This window comes from Lipotes vexillifer, unplaced genomic scaffold (assembly GCF_000442215.2).
Source record: "Lipotes vexillifer unplaced genomic scaffold, Lipotes_vexillifer_v1.1 scaffold916, whole genome shotgun sequence".
Taxonomy (NCBI): Eukaryota; Metazoa; Chordata; class Mammalia; order Artiodactyla; family Lipotidae; genus Lipotes; species Lipotes vexillifer.
In genome coordinates, this window is record NW_006798383.1 from 4,439,321 (window position 1) to 4,457,005 (window position 17,685).

Here is a 17,685-nt window from a genome sequence, read left to right on the forward strand (position 1 = left end):
TTAAAGTATAGTTGATGTACAGTATTGTGTTAGTTTCAAGTGTAGAGCAAAGTGATTCTGTTTTATAAATATACATATATATCCTTTTTCAGATTCTTTTCCTTTATAGGTTATTATAAGATATTGAATACAGTTCCCTGTGCTGTAGGGTAGGTCCTTGTTGTTTATCTCTTTTATGTAGAGTAGTGTCTGTTAATCCCAAACTCCTAATTTATCCCTCCTCCCCACTTTCCCCTTTGGTAACCATAAGTTTGTTTTCTATGTCTGTGAGTCTGTTTCTGTTTTGTAATTAAGTTCATTTGTACCATATTTTTAGATTCTACATATAAGTGATATCATATATTTATCTTTGTCTGACTTCACTTAGTATGATAATCTGTAGGTCCATCCATGTTGCTGCAAATGGCAATATTTCATTCTTTTTAATGGCTGAGTAATATTCGTGTGTGTGTGTGTGTGTGTGTGTGTGTGTGTGTGTGTGTGTGTATCTTCTTTATCCATTCCTCTGTTGATGGACACTTAGGTTGCTTCCATGTCTTGGCTATTATAAATAGTGCTGCTCTGAACATTGGGGTGCATGTATCTTTTCAAATTAGAGTTTTTGTTTTTCCAAGATAAATGCTCAGGAGTGGGATTGCTGGATCATATGGTGACTCTATTTTTTTTTAATTTATTTAATTAATTTATTTTTGGCTGTGTTGGGTCTTCGTTGCTGTGTGCAGGCTTTCTCTATTTGTGGCGAGTGGGGGCTACTCTTCGTTGCGGTGCACGGGCTTCTCATTGTGGTGGCTTCTCTTGTTGCAGAGCACGGGCTCTAGGCGCGCAGGCTTCAGTAGTTGTGGCACATGGGCTCAGTAGTTATGGCTCATGGGCTCTAGAGCACAGGCTCAATAGTTGTGGCGCATGGGCTTAGTTGCTCCGTGGCATGTGGGATCTTCCCAGACCAGGGATCGAACCTGTGTCCCTGCATTGGCAGGCGGATTCTCAACCACTGTGCCACCAGGGAAGCCCCTATTTTTAGTTTTTTAAGGAACCTCCATTTGTTCTCCATAGTGGCTGCACCAGTTTACGGGAATGCTTCTCTTGGCTGGATATGGCACCTCGGCTGGCTCCGTCCAGCAGTGCCCACCACTGAAGATGATAAGGAGCCCCAAAGGATGGCCAGGTATGCCAGCAGGTGCCTTAGGAGTGGGACAGCTCTGTACAATGCCATTTTCTCTCAGGGTCTCAGGATCAGCCTGTGATCATTTGCTCTGTTCACGCGGGATCTTTTCCCAGCCTCCAGCCATGCTGAGACCAGGCAGCAGCAGGAGTGATGTTTGGACTTGTCAGTGCCCGTGGAAGAGCTGTCTGCTGCTCCTAGCTCTGACTCAGCCCAAACCAGCCCCTCTCTCCTCATGTCTCAGCCTGGCCTGGCCTGGCCATCTGCTGCCTCTGGGTGGATTTTGACTCGTGTAAATACTTACCAGTGTGACTCCGTGCCAGTTGGACAGAGCAAGCCTGCTTGGGGAAGCAGAGGGTCTGCCAGAACAGGCGCCACTTGATGGCGCAGTCTCTGTACCATCTACTCAGGATGGGGCGCTCTGTTGCCATGGTACCCGAGCCAACACAGAATGAGGTCTGCAAGTCACATTTCCCTAGGATCCTTGCTTGGCTTCTGTGGCCTCTCCTGGGACTCAGGGATTGATCACCTTTGCAGGTGTAAATCCTGTGTGCTGGCCAGTGTTTGGCATGGGACTGAGACTGCTGTTGACTCAACAAATAAAGGCCTGTTTCTGGGTGGCCAGAGCCAAAGATGTTCTCTTCTGGGGCTCCACATGCTAATTCAGAAAGCTTGGAGAACCAGGAAACAAAGGATGGAGAAGAGTGCTCATGGAAAGTTTGCAGGCTGGCGGCCCGCAGCCCGATTTGGGATTTGAAAGCCTTTCAGCCAGGCGTGCTCTGTGCAGCTGGCAAGGGTCACCCGCACTGCCTTACACTCCTTCCTTATCTTTCCTTTATGTCACCTGTCAGCCACAGAGCTGAGGTTGAATTGTCAACCTCTGGATGAAACTAGAAGCCTTTAGCCTGCAGAAAAGAGGAAATTAAATAAGCCTCCGTGAGGAGCTTTCAAAACAACTGCTTCTTTTATGGGTGGGTGTTTAAACAAGTTACATCAGGGTTAACAAAAAATCAGTGAAAGGGAAACAGGAGGTCTTCCGTCATCCCATATCTCAGAGAGAACCACTTTCAACAATTGGAGAATATCTTTTTTTTTTTCTTAAAGGTCCTGGATGGCCAAGTCATTTTTTAAAAAAATAATTTATTTATTTATTTATTTATTTATTTTTGGCTGAGTTGGGTCTTCGTTGCTGCGCACGGGCTTTTCTCTAGTTGTGGCGAGCGGGGGCTCCTCTCCGTTGGGGTGCACGGGCTTCTCACTGCTGTGGCTTCTCTCATTGCAGAGCACGGGCTCTAGGGCACACTTCAGTAGTTGCGGCACATGGGCTCAGTAGTTGTGACGCATGGGCTTAGTTGCCCCGTGGCATGTGGGATCTTCCCGGACCAGGGCTCGAACCCATGTCCGCTGCATTGGCAGGAGGATTCTCAACCGCTGCGCCACCAGGGAAGCCCCTGGAGGATATCTTATAAAAGCATGTTCAACTATGGATTTAAGGTGAAATCTGTCCTCTATTAGAAAAAGAGAAAGACGGTTTAAACCACAGCATTGAAAGAGCCTCCTCGTCATAGATGATGATAACATCAGAACTGATGACTAGAGGCGGTCGTATGGACTCCTTTCCTTGGTGGTTCTGGACTGGAGCGCATCTGGGCTGAGTCCAGTTACATCCTGGCACAGTGTGGGTGGGTTGGGATGGCCAGGACAGCTGGCAGTGGTTGTGATGGGTGGTGGGGATGGTGAGTAAATGGTACTTGAGATTCCTTCTAGCTGTAAACTTCTCTGATCTCAAGACAGCAGAGTGGCTGTGTTAGAGTGGATTAAACCTATCAACAAATGGTCAGGTCCAAGGTGGAGCATCTTCACTGCTGCAGGAACTGCCCTTGGGTACCTCCACATTGCTCCTCGGAGCTTTGGTGGTGAGGGCTGTGGTGGGGTGTCTCTCCCGTAACTTCTTACCTCACATCCCACCTGGTCCACATTTCCTTTGTCAAAGTCAATGATCATCTTGATGGAGGGGAAACATTGCTGCTCTGCCTTAGGCTCCCCTGTGGTTTATGTCAGCCTGGTTCCATTTATTATCAAAAGTCTACACAGACAATTAGATATCCAGCCCGAGGGGCTTCTCACTGATTAGCCTACAGCCCCTTCCCCGCCTTACACACACACTGAGCACTGGGTCCACCCAGGAGCCCCATTTCCCATTCATCCACCCCTGTGAGTCCCTGGAAGCCTGGGCATTTGGTCTTTGCAAACATTTTGCTCACATATGGCTTGTGCCAGAGCTCTTGAGCCTTTGCAAATGCTGTTTCCTCCACTCTCGAATCTTCCTCGGAGCAGCCTCCTGGTGTTTTTCTTCAACCAGCTTTTTCTCCTACAAAGTTCAGATAAGAATTTTTCTTCGGGCAAAGAGGTTGTGTACCATAGAGGATAAGAAGAGGGCTGCGTGGTCAGGTGTACCAGGTTCAGATTCTAGCTCTGCCACTCATTAAATTCCATGGGCAAGATGCTTAATCACTCTGAGCCTTAGTTTCTTATCTGTAACATGGAACGACTAAGGACCTGTTTCATAGGGTCGTTGAAAAGTAATGGGGTCATCCATATAAGGACTTAGCACCTTCCAGGGAAATGCTCAGTGAGTGGCCAATAACACTGTAATCATGGCAAGGCTTCTGAGGATGATTAGACATGAACTCTGCATTCATTCTCCCAGCACTTTGTGGAACAAGATGTCCTGCGTTGCACACAGCTTGATGCATGGTTTGGAGTTGTTTTCTGGTTGCTTCACGTGTGCAGGTTTAGACTCAAATAACCTGTGAACCCTTTGAAGCTGGGACTATTATTCCTTCCCCCACCCCCATTCCGTGCATCCCAAGCCTAGTTTAATATTGTGAATCTTGCCATGTTGCTGATGATGGTAAAATAAATACCCTCTCCTGTGTTACGGAGGAGTACTCAGAATTCAGCTTCTCATGGGGCTTCCCTGGTGGCGCAGTGGTTGAGAGTCTGCCTGCTGATGCAGGGGACACGGGTTCGTGCCCTGGTCCAGGAAGATCCCACATGCCGCGGAGCGGCTTGGCCCGTGAGCCATGCTCACGTCTGCTGCGCGTCTGCAGCCTGTGCTCCGCAACGGGAGAGGCCACAACAGTGAGAGGCCTGCGTACTGAAAAAAAAAAAAAAAAAGAATTCAGCTTCTCTGCCCTCTCAGAGGATGTTATCATCTTACGAGGGTTAAAGTGTTAGGGATTTGAAATGCCTGCAGGCCTGCCCTGATACCAGGCAGCTTGGATGCTGCATGGAACACAAAACCACCCGGAACCGTGCTGCTCATGGAAAGGATGATTACACACGTGCTCCCAACAAGAACTGTAGGATACACTGCCCTGTCATTTCCTCCCAAAGATCCACCACAACCAAGAATCCCCTCGCAGACAGCAAGAGTCCCCAGCCCACTTAGTAGCAGACAGCCTTCCTCCGAGGGTGTGGTTGAACAGCAACAGTCAGCTTCCTGGCGGAGAGCAAGCAGGAGAGAGCCATTCACAGGCCCGTCAGCCAAGGAGGAAAAAGCAACTGAGGCAGGCTCTGTGCTGCCCACGCAGGGGAGTCTGAGCGTGGCACCCCTCTCCCGGCAGCACGAGACTGGGGGCCTGGGAAGCAAGGATGTCTGTTAGCAGGGGTAGCCTTTGCTAAATCTGGGTTTATACTTCCAAAGCTGTGGAATTTTTGGATTATACTCAGAGGTTTAGAAAATCTCTCAAAGGTGTGTGTGTGTGTGTGTGTGTGTGTGTGTGTTTCTGGGCATTTCTGCCAAAGGAGGAAAGTACCAGGATGAATACTGAGGAACCCTATAATGATCAGAGCAGGAGGTATTTTTAAAATTCCATCCTGAAATAAGTGGTACTTGGCCATTCATGTGCTAAACAGAAAGACTCTCTTTGGGGACTTTATCTGGGACACTGTTCTGATAATCTGCTGGCAGCAGGGGGTGGGGTACACACAGACTTCCCAGGTGCAGGGGCAGTGGGGGCTGCTAAGCCTGGAAGCTGGGGTAAGAGTTAGCTGGGGCTCTGCTGAGGAAGCACTGGAGGAAGCTCTAATCTAAAACTGGCTTTGGGTGTGTGGAGGAGGGAACCTGGGGCAGAGTCAGAACAATAGAAAGCCTTCTGTTTAGTGAGTGCTTGCCATATGTCAGGCAATACTTTCCATATACTAGTGATACCTCACAGCCTTTGAGGTAAGTGCAAATTACCCCCATTTTACAGATGGGTAAACTAAGGCTTAGAGATGCAGTAAAGTGCCCAGATGTCACATGGCGAGTAATAGGCAGAGCCAGGGTTTGAATGCAAGCAGTCGACTCCAGAGGCCCTGCTCTTAACCTCTGCACTCCTCTGCTCCACCCTCACACATACCCCTTTGCCTCCTGCTCTCCCCGGCCTTCCCCTTCTGCTTCCCTCTCTAGACTGGGAGCTCTCTTGAGGCAGGAATAGTGTCTCACTTGAACTTTGTTTTCCTAGCATCTGGCACAGTGCCTGTCATATAGCAGTGACAGCCACTCAGTGTTTTGTGAAGGGGCAAATACGTGATTGGATGAAATAAGGGGTATATGGATGACATAGAAACCTGGACCCCTTCCAGGGAGCTCATTATGAGGCAGCCGTCACAGCAGTTTCCCCTATTTGCTGTCCAGAAGAGGCACCTGTCTCCTGAGAAGCAGGGATGCCCTGCCTGGTACCCTCTCTCTGGCTCTGTTGTTGCTATGGTAACTACTGATCTAAGCACTAGCTGTTCTGCAAAAGGACCAGGAAAGCAGAGGGGGCAGAGGGGCCAAGGAAAGATACCCCTTCCTATTCCCTCAAACTGGGGTCAGTGCTGCAGACCCACTTTGGTTAGGTGCACAGACATTTCCTGAGCATGTGCCTGGCCCTAAGGTAGGTGTGGAGGTCCTGCAGGTCCCACACCATGTGCTAAAGGAGCCCCCAGGGAAGACAGACTAATGTGTGATTGAGTGTGGCGGAGGAGATACTAGAGGGACAGACTCACTATCAATGGGAGAACCACGAAGTAGGAGTTTGGCTGTAAGGGGCCCTCCTAAGAGCAAGGGTAGAGACCTCCCTGGTGGTCCAGTGGGTAAGACTCCACACTCCCAATGCAGGGGGCCCAGGTTCGATCCCTGATTGGGGAACTAGGTCCCACGTGCCACAACTAAGAAGTCTGCATGCCACAACGAAGACCCAGCGCAGCCAAAATAAAATAAATAAAAATAATAGATAAATAAATAAATATTAAAACATGGGAGAAAATTTTTTTAAAAAGAGCAAGGGTAATAATTGCTACCTTTTTTAAAAAATTAATTAATTAATTATTGACTGTGTTGGGTCTTCATTGCTGCGCGCGGGCTTTTTCTAGTCGAGGCGAGTGGGGGCTACTCTTCCTTCTGGTGCGCGGGCTTCTCGTTGCGGTGACTTCTCTTGTTGCGGAGCACAGGCTTCTAGGCGCGCAGGCTTCAGTAGTTGTGGCATGCAGACTCAGTAGTTGTGGCTCGCAGGCTCTAGGACGCAGGCTTAGTAGTTGTGGTGCACGGGCTTAGTTGCTCCGCGGCATGTGGGATCTTCCCAGACCAGGGCTCAAACCCACGTCCGCTGCATTGGCAGGCAGATTCTTAACCACTGCGCCACCAAGGAAGTTCCAACAACTGCTGTTTTTGTTGTTTATTATTCATCAAGCTCTAAGCTAAGCGCTTCACAGGTCTTCTCAATGGCTGTATGAGGTGGGCAGCATTATTCCCATTTTACAGAAGAAACGAGGCAAAGCCATGACTCATAGAAATTATGTGACTTGCTAAGCAGGACGGTGGCACAGCTGGGATTTGAACACAGAGTCCAAGTTCTTAGCCCCTGTGCCATCTGCACTGTCTGGAATCTCAGTCTCATTGGTCTTTGCACGGTTTTGTCATGGGAGAAGTCTGGGTCCCTCATGGGCAGAATTTCACACTGGGCTTCCAGTTTGAGTGGGCACATGGAGATGGGGCAGGGGGACCTCGCTTCCTTGTCTCTCTCTGGGTCATTGGACACTCAGGCTGAGCAATCTTGCTGCTTGAGGTCTCGTCTCGTCCTGGATGGGTGGGGCTTCAGTAGCTTCTATGCCTGGCTGATTACAAAATGCTGCAAGGAGGAAACAGATGTGTGGAGGGAGCTTCTTAGGAATCGTTCTGGTGGAAGCTGTGGCTATCAAGAGGGCCGAACGCCGCCAACCTCCCTGGCCCTGAATCTGGCTCCACTTAAGGTTTCTGCTGCTGCATCCGTTGGCCCTGATTCCTGGGGTATCAGCAATCGGGGAGTATGTATGGGCTGATTCCTCATCTCTGGCTGGGAGATCTCGGGGCTGACCTGAAGTTCAACTCCTGGGCGGCTGACTCAGCACTAGCCATTACTTTTGCGAGACCCAAGGCCAATATCCGCCTTTGGAGGCCCAACCACTGTCCCAGGAGACTGGTCTAACACAGCTCAGTTCTCTGCAGGAATAGGTGAGCAATGAGGCCAGGGGTGGCTGTGTGAGTCATCTCTGGCCAGTTGGGAAGACAGGCCCAAGGGTGCCTTGCAAGAAGTGGCAGGAAGTGCGTGTTTGCTTTCTATTTCTATTTTAAACAAAGTTACCCTAAGAGAAACCTTACTGATCGGTGGGTTTTAAAGGAATCGAAAGGACTGAATTCTTCCCAACTTCCTACCCCGCCCCTGTCCTGAAAATCTCATCTCACACTTTTTTGTTTTTAGGTTTTCAACATATGTTTATTACATTGAAGCCTTCAGTGCTAGGATCAGGGGGTGACACAGGTCAACAGATGTGAGGATGCTGAGAACTCAGATGTCAGTCTCAGCTCTCTTAGGAGGAAAGAAGGAGGGGCGGCCCCCACCTGCCTAGGTCCCAGCACGTCTGAGCAGAAACCTCAGGTGTTCACAGCAGCCAGCAGCCGCAGCTCCAAAGCAGCTGTGTTGGTGCCGAGCTGAAGGGGTGGGTGGAAGACGGACGCGTTAGTGCAGCTCAGCAGAGTTCCCACCTTCTAAGTAGAGGGGCAACAGAAGGTGTTTCTCAGCCCAAATGAGCGGGAGGGGCCTGAGCTTCCCGGGGAACGGGCTGGGGCAAGAGCAGCTGTCCTCGTGCCCCCTCCTCTGGGCCGGTCACCGTAACACTCCTCCTCTTTGATGTGATAAGTTGTGCCCCCCCTGAGGCAGTGGGGCTTCCGGAGCCCTCTGGTGGGCCCTCCGAGAGCCAGCCTGGCTCTGATCCCAGGGCCTTTGGGAACCAGAACCACAGCCTCCTGCGCAGGGAGGGCAAGGAGCAGAGCAGGAAACGAGGGAAGGAGTTGGGCCTTGGGGAGCGGGCATCTGAGAGCACTTGGAGTCTCCTGAGATTGCCGCTTCTGCTGGGACATCGCCTGGCTAGCCCGTGGAAGCCTAGAGGAAGACGTGTGGACCACTTATCCCGGAGGAATCTGGAGGCCTCTCATCTTGCACTTTTATGACCTAAACTTTTCCCCTCGAAAAAAGAAGTAATACCTTTGAACACCTCTGAGGTCTATGTGGTTCCATTTTGCTGGGAGAGAGTTTGTTGTTGACAGTTTCATTTTCTGTTTTCTTTCTGGGGCTGTAGAGGAAACCAAAGGGATAGAAAATGCCACTGTCACCTGTAAAGCAGGGCTCTGCATTGTGCAGGGGAAAGAAGCCAGGCCTGGGCTCAGATGAATTTAACACAGGCATTTGGTGACACAACGACAATCGTGTTGATTTGATTTTCTTTGGGGAGGCTCTTCACATTTTCCTGTGTATAAGGACAAAGTGTCTCACTTGAACTTTGTTCTCCTAGGAGCTGGCACAGTGCCTGACATATAGAAAGTGATAGCCACTCACCAAGTATTTTGTGAAGGGGCAAACACATGAATATGTGATTGGATGAGTGACGGTATGAAGGGGTGTATGCCTGACGCAGAAACTTACAGCTCAAACCCAAAGCTGATCCGGCAGCTCACACACCCCTGTCGCCATGCAGGCCTCAGAGCCACATCGTTTCCCTTTCAATTACTTACCAGTCTTCATTGTTCTCTGACTTATTTTGTGGCCATTGGTCTTGTCTTCCTAATAGATCCAGTTCACTGGGGACAGAGCCCTCCCCTTGTCTTATATTTCTGTTCCCCACATAGCATCTGACCCAGGGTGGAACACAAGCTGTGTTGTTCAGTACTTGGTTAAAAATGGCTTTTCCTCACTCCACAGTCATGATGATTGAATAAATCCCAGAATAAAGGGATTACTCTTATTTTTATGTTAAGATGCTTGGTGGTGAATCCATATACAGCAAGTTGGTGAGTACAGAATATAGCGATTACCAGGAGAGGATCACTTCAAAGCAGGTTTTACACACAGAGATGTTCACTGCAGTGTTGTTTAAACAGCAAAAAAAGTGGAGACACCTTAACTGTTCCTCAGGGGAGGGTGGGTAAATTAAGGTACATCTATCACACAGGGAGATAGCAAGCAGCTATTTTAAACAATAAGGTAGAGCCAAATGTTCCAATAAGATGTCCAAGGAAAGTTAGATGGTATGGTGCAATTCATGTAAAAAAGAACTAAAGGGATGCATCCACACACGTGATACGTACGTACATAGAAACATTTTGGAAGGATAAACAAGATACTTCCTACTGATTAACAGGGGAATGGGCTGAGAAGTCAGGAGTGGGAGCTTTTATCTGTTACTTTATTTTTCTGTGGTTGAATTTTTTTATCATGACTGTATTGGTTTTGTTTTTAAAAAGAACAGACACACAAGTTAGAAAAACAAGCTATCTTTGGATGGCAAGGAGAAATGTTAACTTTGAAAGATGTCCCTCCAGGATAGAGGGAGGGGGCAAGTCCGGGGAGGGCGAAGTGGGGGGGCCGTGATGAGGTGAGCCGAAGGCCCACACTTCCATTACTGCATGGCTCTTGGCTCTCTGCCTGTGGTCAAACCAAACAACTTTCCTGCTCTATCCCATGAGGCGGAGACCAGACAGGGCATGAGGATGTTCTGAATCCCAGTCTGCTGAGTGACTTAAGTTAGAACTTCCAGGACAGTCACTCCCTGCTGCCACAGCTGCCACCAACCCCTCTCTGGAAGGGTGCTTGGTACACAGTACGTGCTACTTAAATGTTGCCTATGTCTATGGTGCTTTCCTGCCCTCACTCCATGGCTCTGGCTGAAATGCTTTTCCTGGTCAGTCCTGCCCATCTTTTAGAAACAGTATCTGGCAGCACCCTACCATGAGGCCTTCCCTAATCTTCCAGTATCAGGGGTTCTTGGGCTTCCAGCATCACCTGGGAAACTCGGCAGAAAGCAGATTCCTGTGCCTGACTCCTAGAGATTCCACTGAAGTCTGCAGTGTGGCCCAGGAACCTGTGCCCCGGTGATATCCATGCGTGACCTGCTAGAAAGGAGTGCTCACCAGCTTTGCCTCCCCCATCCCCTCTCTGCTTCTCATACCACTAGTGTAAGTGTGGGTGTACTCACGGATGTCTGAGGTGCGGCAGATGCCGTTTGGACCATAGATCCCAAGCAGGCTCATCGGCTTCTACCAGGCCTTTCTCCCAACAGTTTTGAAGGTAAAGCAGTCCACTTGGGTTTTCTTTCACTTTCCATTTGGAAAGGAAGTGAAGAGCCATCCTCAGCTAGGGGTGTCATCAGTCACTTGAGGGCGCTTTAGAAATAGAGCCTTACCTGGTTGCCATGTAGGTTCAAGGTGGGGTCTGGGCATTTGACCTAGCTCTCCATGGAATTCTGATGACACCCGTGATTACAAACAAACCAGTGTTGGCTGGTTTGATTACAAACCACGTTCTCAATCCAGGCTGTGGTTTTTTTTTTTTTTTTTGTCATGCATCATGGCCTGCAGGATCTTAGTTCCTGGACGAGGGATTGAACCCGTGCCCCCTGCAGTGGAAGTGCAGAGTACTAACCACTGGACTGCCAGGCTGTGCTTTGACGAGGCAGAGAGAAGGGCTGGGGCTTTTGAGGAGGAGGGGCCCTCGTTCAACCCAACCGACCTCGTGGCTTCAGGCCAGCCCTGCTCACTTCACTTGTCAAGAGGTGCAGCAAAAGTCCTGGGGCATTTGGTACAGCAAGTGAGCAGATGCTGGGTCATGTCAAGCATCCTCGGGAAGGAAAGAGATCCCTCAGAGAAAGTTGTCCTTACTGGAAAGGCCTAAGCGACCTAAAGGTCGAGAACTCTTCTGTTTAAAAGACGATCTCTTTCCTTCAAGCCAAAAGCTTCACATTACTCTCAGGGCCCACATTCTTTGCACAAATCAGCTCTGTGAAATAAGGTTTTGTGTTGGAATCCACCCTATAGCCTGCTTTCAAAGGCCCTTTCTGGAACTCTGCAGGCTGCCTCAAAGATGGGCCAGAAATATTCTGTTTTGCTATTTTTTAAATTTCCTGAAAGCATAAGAATAAAAAGGGAGTGAAAGCTTCCGTGTGTCAATAGGAAATCCACCCCCTCCTCAGCTCTGCCCTGGGAAGCTCACAGATTTCCTGAAGTTAAAAACAAACACTGTGACCAGTTTCTACTTCTTGCAAGAATTTAATTCTTCCTTTAACATAAATAAGGCAGCATGAAACACCAAGAGTCCCGCTGTTCTCTGCTTCAGAAGCAGCTTTGGTGCATAAAAGATCCCCATTTCCCCGCGGAGTTGTTGTCTCTGTATAGACAAGAGGCCGGAAGGTAATTTCTCAGTGAATTTTCTCCTGGAAGCAAAGGGGAAGCCGAGGGGGATTCAGGCTTGGTCTTGGCTTCTGGAGGCTGGTTCTTGGTTGCTGGGGTCTCTCCTCAAAGCACATCAGATGAGGATGGGAAAGGAAAGGCATGGGTGACAATAAATAAGGAAATTCCCCCAAACTGGAAATGGGGCTTTGGGGTTACTGTTGGAGACCATGTGGGCCTGGGGAGGGGTAGACCCAGGTGCTGCCCAGTCTGAACCCCAGCTCACATGGAAGGAAGCTTCCTACAGCTTCCTATGGGCTTCGATGCCCCATAACAGCTGAGCCTCCTACCGTGAATTAACCCTGTCAGGCAAACTGTCTTCTAGAACACTCTGAGGCTAGGTGAGAGCACTCCTGGGGTAGAGACAGGATCCTTTCTTCAGTTCATGGTGAGCCCGACACCCCTGAGGAACTGGGTACGTGTCTGGGAGGCACGGCCAGTTTCAACCATGGAAGGAGAGCGCTGGGGAAGAACTCATTCTTGCTTCCCCTTGGCCCTCTGCAAGGGCTACTGAGGCAATGCCAAGAGGGGAGCTCCCAAAGGGCAAGTGAAGCCATAATTGAGGAGGGAGTGGCTTCCCAGGCCCTCTGAACCAGGCCTGGAGACCGAGGCCAGCTCTGACCGCCGGCTCTGGTGCCTGCCCAGGGCCCGCAGCCCAGCAGTGCCAAGGTGGCCCCTCTGAGGTCTGAGGGCTGTGCCTGTAGTCTGTCCTTACGTGTCCCAGTCAGCCAAGGCTCTGTCAGGCTCTTAGGGTGTTGGTCATCTGTGTGGCCAGGAAGGCCCATCCAGAAGGGGGCGTTCTGTGCAGTGAGGGAGCCCCACTGGAATGAACAGCCACGGGGATTTGGGGGCTTGCATGTGGAGCTGGGTTTCCACAGCAATCTTGTTTCCAGGCACGCCCTGCTCTAGGACTGGAACCCTGAGTAAAACTCAGGGCTACAGCATCCCTCACCTCTCAGCTCTATGACCTTCTCTGAACTGGGCATCAGAGGCCAGACTGCAAACCAGACCCCAGGTAACAGGCTCTGCCCTTTGCCCCAGTGACCCTGTGCTCCTCTTTCTCTCTCGTCGTCTATCTTCAGTGCCCCCCACCTCCCAACATACTGGTGGCCAGAGAGACCAGCTGTGGAGAGAATAACGAGGGTGAGGGGCCCACATACCATGCTTGTACCCAGCGTGGTATGTGGCACCCACGGGGTTCAGGACATAGCATCCTGGGAGAAGGGGCAGAGAAAAGGGGGTGCACCCTGAGTGAGATGTGTAGCTGAAACAACGGCCAGCTTAAACTTCTGTCTGCCACCAAGTACCCACTTCTGTGTAACAGAGACATTAGCCACCTGGGGCCTTGAATATCTCTAGGCCTTTTCTCTAAATAGTATAAAAATGGCAGCCACAGTGGGGACCCCTACTGTGCAGGCTGTGGATGGAACACTGCAAATTCCCACACTGGTGCCTACTGCTTGGTTGCAGATGCCTGGGGTCAAGGGTTACTGGAAATCAGGGTGCAAGGTCTTAACATGGGTCCCTGTTAGCATTCCTGTAGATCTTTTGTTGATATTCAAGTAAAGACTGGACCTGGGATGTAAAAAGAATCACACCCAAATCGATGTTTGCATTGTGTGTAACTCAGCGTCCATAGAGTTCTGTCATCATCTTGGCCACTGGTGGTGATCCAAAAGTAAGCTGCAGAGGATCAGTCCCCAAACCCAGACAACAGCTTCACCAGCAAGCCCCAACGGCATGAAAGCAAACCAGCTTTGGCTTGGAATTCTGTCTCCTCTGTGCTATAGGGTCTGGCTCCCCCGGCAGGCTGAGCCACGGCGCCCTACAAAGCCTGTCATTTTCCCAGGACAGGGCCTGCACATGCCCCCAGGGGTGTGGACATGTAGGATGCCTTGTGTCCTGGCCCTCTGGGTCGTGGATACTCTACAAGATGACAGCTTTTGAGGGCAGGCTGCCATGGTCTGAGGGAATATGGAGGGAATACTCGCTAATGAGCGCTGGGGCATTCTTGAGCATCTCATAGAAGGAGTCCACTGTCTTCCGGTAGAGACGCCGCTGCAGGACGAAGGGCCGGAAGAGGTTGAGAGGCTCAGCCCTGCGTATGGCCTCAGGGAGCCCCATGGCCTCGGGCACCTTGCAGTTGCCGATGAAAAAGTGATGGAGCTTCTTCTCCAGCAGGCTCTTCTCCAGGAAGCAGAGCAGCTCGTGCAGACGAGCATCGAGCTGCTCCGCCTTCCAGGCGGCTGGCCGCCGGGCAACCAGGAGGTGTAGCAGGGCGGTCTTCAGGTGGTAGTCGCTGAGCCTGCTGGGGCCGGTCAGGCGGCTCTGTTTGGAGAGCAGGAAGGAGGCGATCTGCAAGCAGCTGAGGTGGCAGGCGCCCTCGGGCAGCGCCTTCGAGGTCATCCTAAGGAAGTGGCGCTCATAGACAGCGAAGGACAGGAGCCAATCTGTGCTGGAAGGCGGGCTCCCCGCACAGGGCTCCCTGGTAAGATGGGAGACCAGGTACAGGTCGGAGTCATCATACTGGATCACAGGAATCAGGTTGAAGGGCATGAACTTCCCCGAGCGGAACCTGATCTTGAGGGACCCTGGGGTGTCCAGCTGGCCAAAGGCCAGGTCGAACTCGTACTTGTGGTTGATGCGGTGCCAGGCTCTGGTGAGGGCCGTCTGGAACCACTTCAGGACTCGCATCGTGTCCAGGTATGGGGAGTCTCCGACGCACAGCGGGTCTTTCGCCTCACTGCCCGGCCGCACCACGTTGTTCTTGCCGTGGAGGAGACACAGCATGTCTTCCCCGAGTTTGGTCTTGCCGCAGATACAGCCCAGCGTGTCGTCGTCGGCCCGGACCACCTTGATCTGGCCGTAGCCCTGGCGATCCAAGGGCACCGAGCGGCTGGAGCACCAGAGCTCTGGGTGGAAGCGGTAGGGCTCCGGCGGCATGAAGGGCACAAAGAGGTCGCACAGCAGCGGCTTGTTCACCTGCCAGTTCTCGTACATGCTGGCCACGCCGATGAAGTCCTCCACCTCCATGTCCGTGTCCCGGCTGCACAGGCTCCTCAGGGCTTCCAGCAAATCATCCACGAAGCCTTCCACAAACTCCCGGGTGCGGGGGGCGTCGGCCGGGACCCCCCGGATGCAGCGTTCGTAAAAGTGGTCGAGCGTGGCCTTGCTGGGCAGGGTGAGACCCCGGAGGGGGGCGCCCTCCAGGCCGGGCAGCTCGTCCTCGTCGGCGCCCAGGCACTCAGGCGAGGGCGCGTCCTGGTGGTCCTGCCGCCACACCTCGATCACCAGGAAGAGGATCATGCAGAGGGTGCTCCACAGGTCCCAGGCGGCGCGGCTCTCGTTCTGCTGCTGGCCCTCCTCCGCTAAGCGCTCCAGCGCCTCCTTCTCGGCCTCCTTCTCGGCCGCCAGCCGCGCCACCTCCTCCTCCAGGCGCAGCTGCTCCAGCTGCAGCTTCTCCTGGTGCGCCTGCATCTGGCGGATGATCTCCTCCTCGTTCTCGGGGACCGTGGCGTTCTCTCGCGGGAACAGCAGCGGGTGGTTGATGATGGCCGTCACCACCACCAGGCACACCCGGAAGAGCCCCAGCGCCATGGCTGCAGCTTTCCTGGGAACAGGGAGAGAGAGGCCGACGGTCACACTGGGCTCCCCTCGGTGCCGCTTCTTCCCTCGTGGTTCCCTCCCACCGACCTCCGCCCCGCCGAGCTGGTGGACGGATGCCTTACGGTTCTTCCCACGCCCAGCCTAGCCTCGGGAACAAGAACCCCGAAATCGCACAGCAGCGATCCCGGCTACACTACTGCAGTGGTGGACCTGTTTCGGTCCGCCCAGACAGCCCTCTTTCTGGCAGCAGCTCCCCACTTTCCCTGGGAACCAGACCTTTTCTACTCCCAGTCCTTATGGTCTGGGTGGGGATGAACCCACCCCCTGCTCAAGGGCTGAGCATGTAACCCAGGCACAGGGCTAATTCATGGTCCTCACCAGCCACAGTGGTTGTTTCAGGGTGAGCTTATGACCCTATGCTGGCCACCGGGAGACAGAGGTAGGATTACCGGTGGGGAGAAAGACTCACCCTATTGCCTAGGGTTGCTGAGGGAACAGGAGTACACCTGCTGGTGGCTCTCTGGCTGCCTGAAAGAGAGGATGAGAAAGATGCCAACATGGAGGAAAGCATATGCCCTGGACCCAGCTGTGCCTGAAGCCATTACCTCTGGACTTCGTAGTCATATCAATCAATACATTCTCTCTCTCTCTTTTTTTTTTTTTTGGTGGCACCTCGTGGCTTGTGGGATCTCGGTTCCCCGACCAGGGATTGAACCTGAGCCGTGGCACTGAAAGCCCACCAGGCCACCAGAGAACTCCCGATACGTTCCCTTTTTATTTAAGTCAGCTTGAGTTGTTTTCCAACACTTGAAACCAAAATAGTCCTGTATAAGACATCCCCTACCCCACCCCCCGCCCAGTGAATGCCTTCTAGTGAATGTTTGTTTCCTCAGTACAGTATAGCCTAATGGTTAAGAACAGGAGGGTTGGGTTCCAAAGCCAGCCCTGTCACTCACTGGGTAGCTGTGTGACCTTGGGCATGTTAACTCACCCCTCTGAGCCCCAGTTTCCTTACTGTACAAAAGGAAAGCCAGAGCACCCAGAGGGTCATCGTGTTGATGGATGTGTTGATCCATGCAAACTGCCTACACAGCACAGTGAATGGTGCACAGTATACGTTCATTGAACAGTAAGTGAAGCAGTCTTGAGCCCTTATCTTTCCCCACTGTAAACCTCTCCTTCTGATCTGGAAGGCTCCACCCCAAATTCAGACGTTGATCTCCTGGCTACTCCTGGGTCTTTTCCCAGAACAGTCTAGGAGACAACCAGAGTGACTGAATCATTGGCTTTCCTCTCACGAGTCGTCTGAACTTTAAATCTGATTTCTTAATTGTGAAAGGAGACACACCATTCCTCCAGGATAAATGGATTTTTAGCTCTCAGGTGACTTTTGGGGAAGGACTAACCTCTTACAACACAGTATTTCCTATTCAGACTGCAGCTGCAGCATCTTCTGGGAGTTGGTTGGAAGTGCGGAATCTCGGGACTTCCCTGGTGGCACAGTGGTTAAGAATCCGCCTGCCAGTGCAGGGGACACGGGTTCAAGCCCTAGTCCGGGAAGATCCCACATGCCGCGGAGCAACTAAGCCCGTGCGCCACAACTACTGAGCCTGCGCTCTTTGGTCTGTGTGCCACAACTACTGAGCCCGCATGCCACAACTACTGAAGCCTGTGTGCCTAGAGCCCGTGCTCTGCAACAAGAGAAGCCACCACAATGAGAAGCCCGCACACAGCAACAAAGAGTAGCCCCTGCTCGCCACAACTAGAGAAAGCCAGCGCGCAGCAACAAAGACCCAATGCAGCCAAAATAGATAGATAGATAAAATAAATGTATTAAAAAAAAGAAGTGCAGAATCTCTGCCCCACCCCAGACCTATTGAACCAGAATCTGCATTTTAATACCATCCACATTAAAGTCTGAGAAGCAGACTCACATGGTAAGTCCTATATTATACCCTCTTCTCCCTGGCTGGAATCTTGGGAAGTAACAACTGGCCTTTTCCACATTTGCCCCACTTGCTTCCTGCCGGGGACCTCAGCTAGGAGAGCAAATGGCCAAAGGAGGTCATTGTTGGAGAACCAAGAGCCCACCCCCCCCCCCCCCCACAACGCCAAAAAACCCACTCCCCTA

General features: G+C 51.6%; 1 protein-coding gene across 1 annotated transcript in view; it reads right to left on the reverse strand.

Moving 5' to 3' along the window:
- Positions 1-11,758: 11,758 nt before the first annotated feature.
- The window catches only part of ITPRIP (inositol 1,4,5-trisphosphate receptor interacting protein), a 24,768-nt gene continuing 18,841 nt past the window's right edge, over positions 11,759-17,685 (reverse strand). The window contains exon 2 of the mRNA XM_007470446.1: positions 11,759-15,558. Coding sequence (XP_007470508.1) covers positions 13,875-15,545 — 1,671 coding nt within the window. The 5' untranslated portion in view covers positions 15,546-15,558 and the 3' untranslated portion in view covers positions 11,759-13,874. The remainder of the gene's footprint in view (positions 15,559-17,685) is intronic.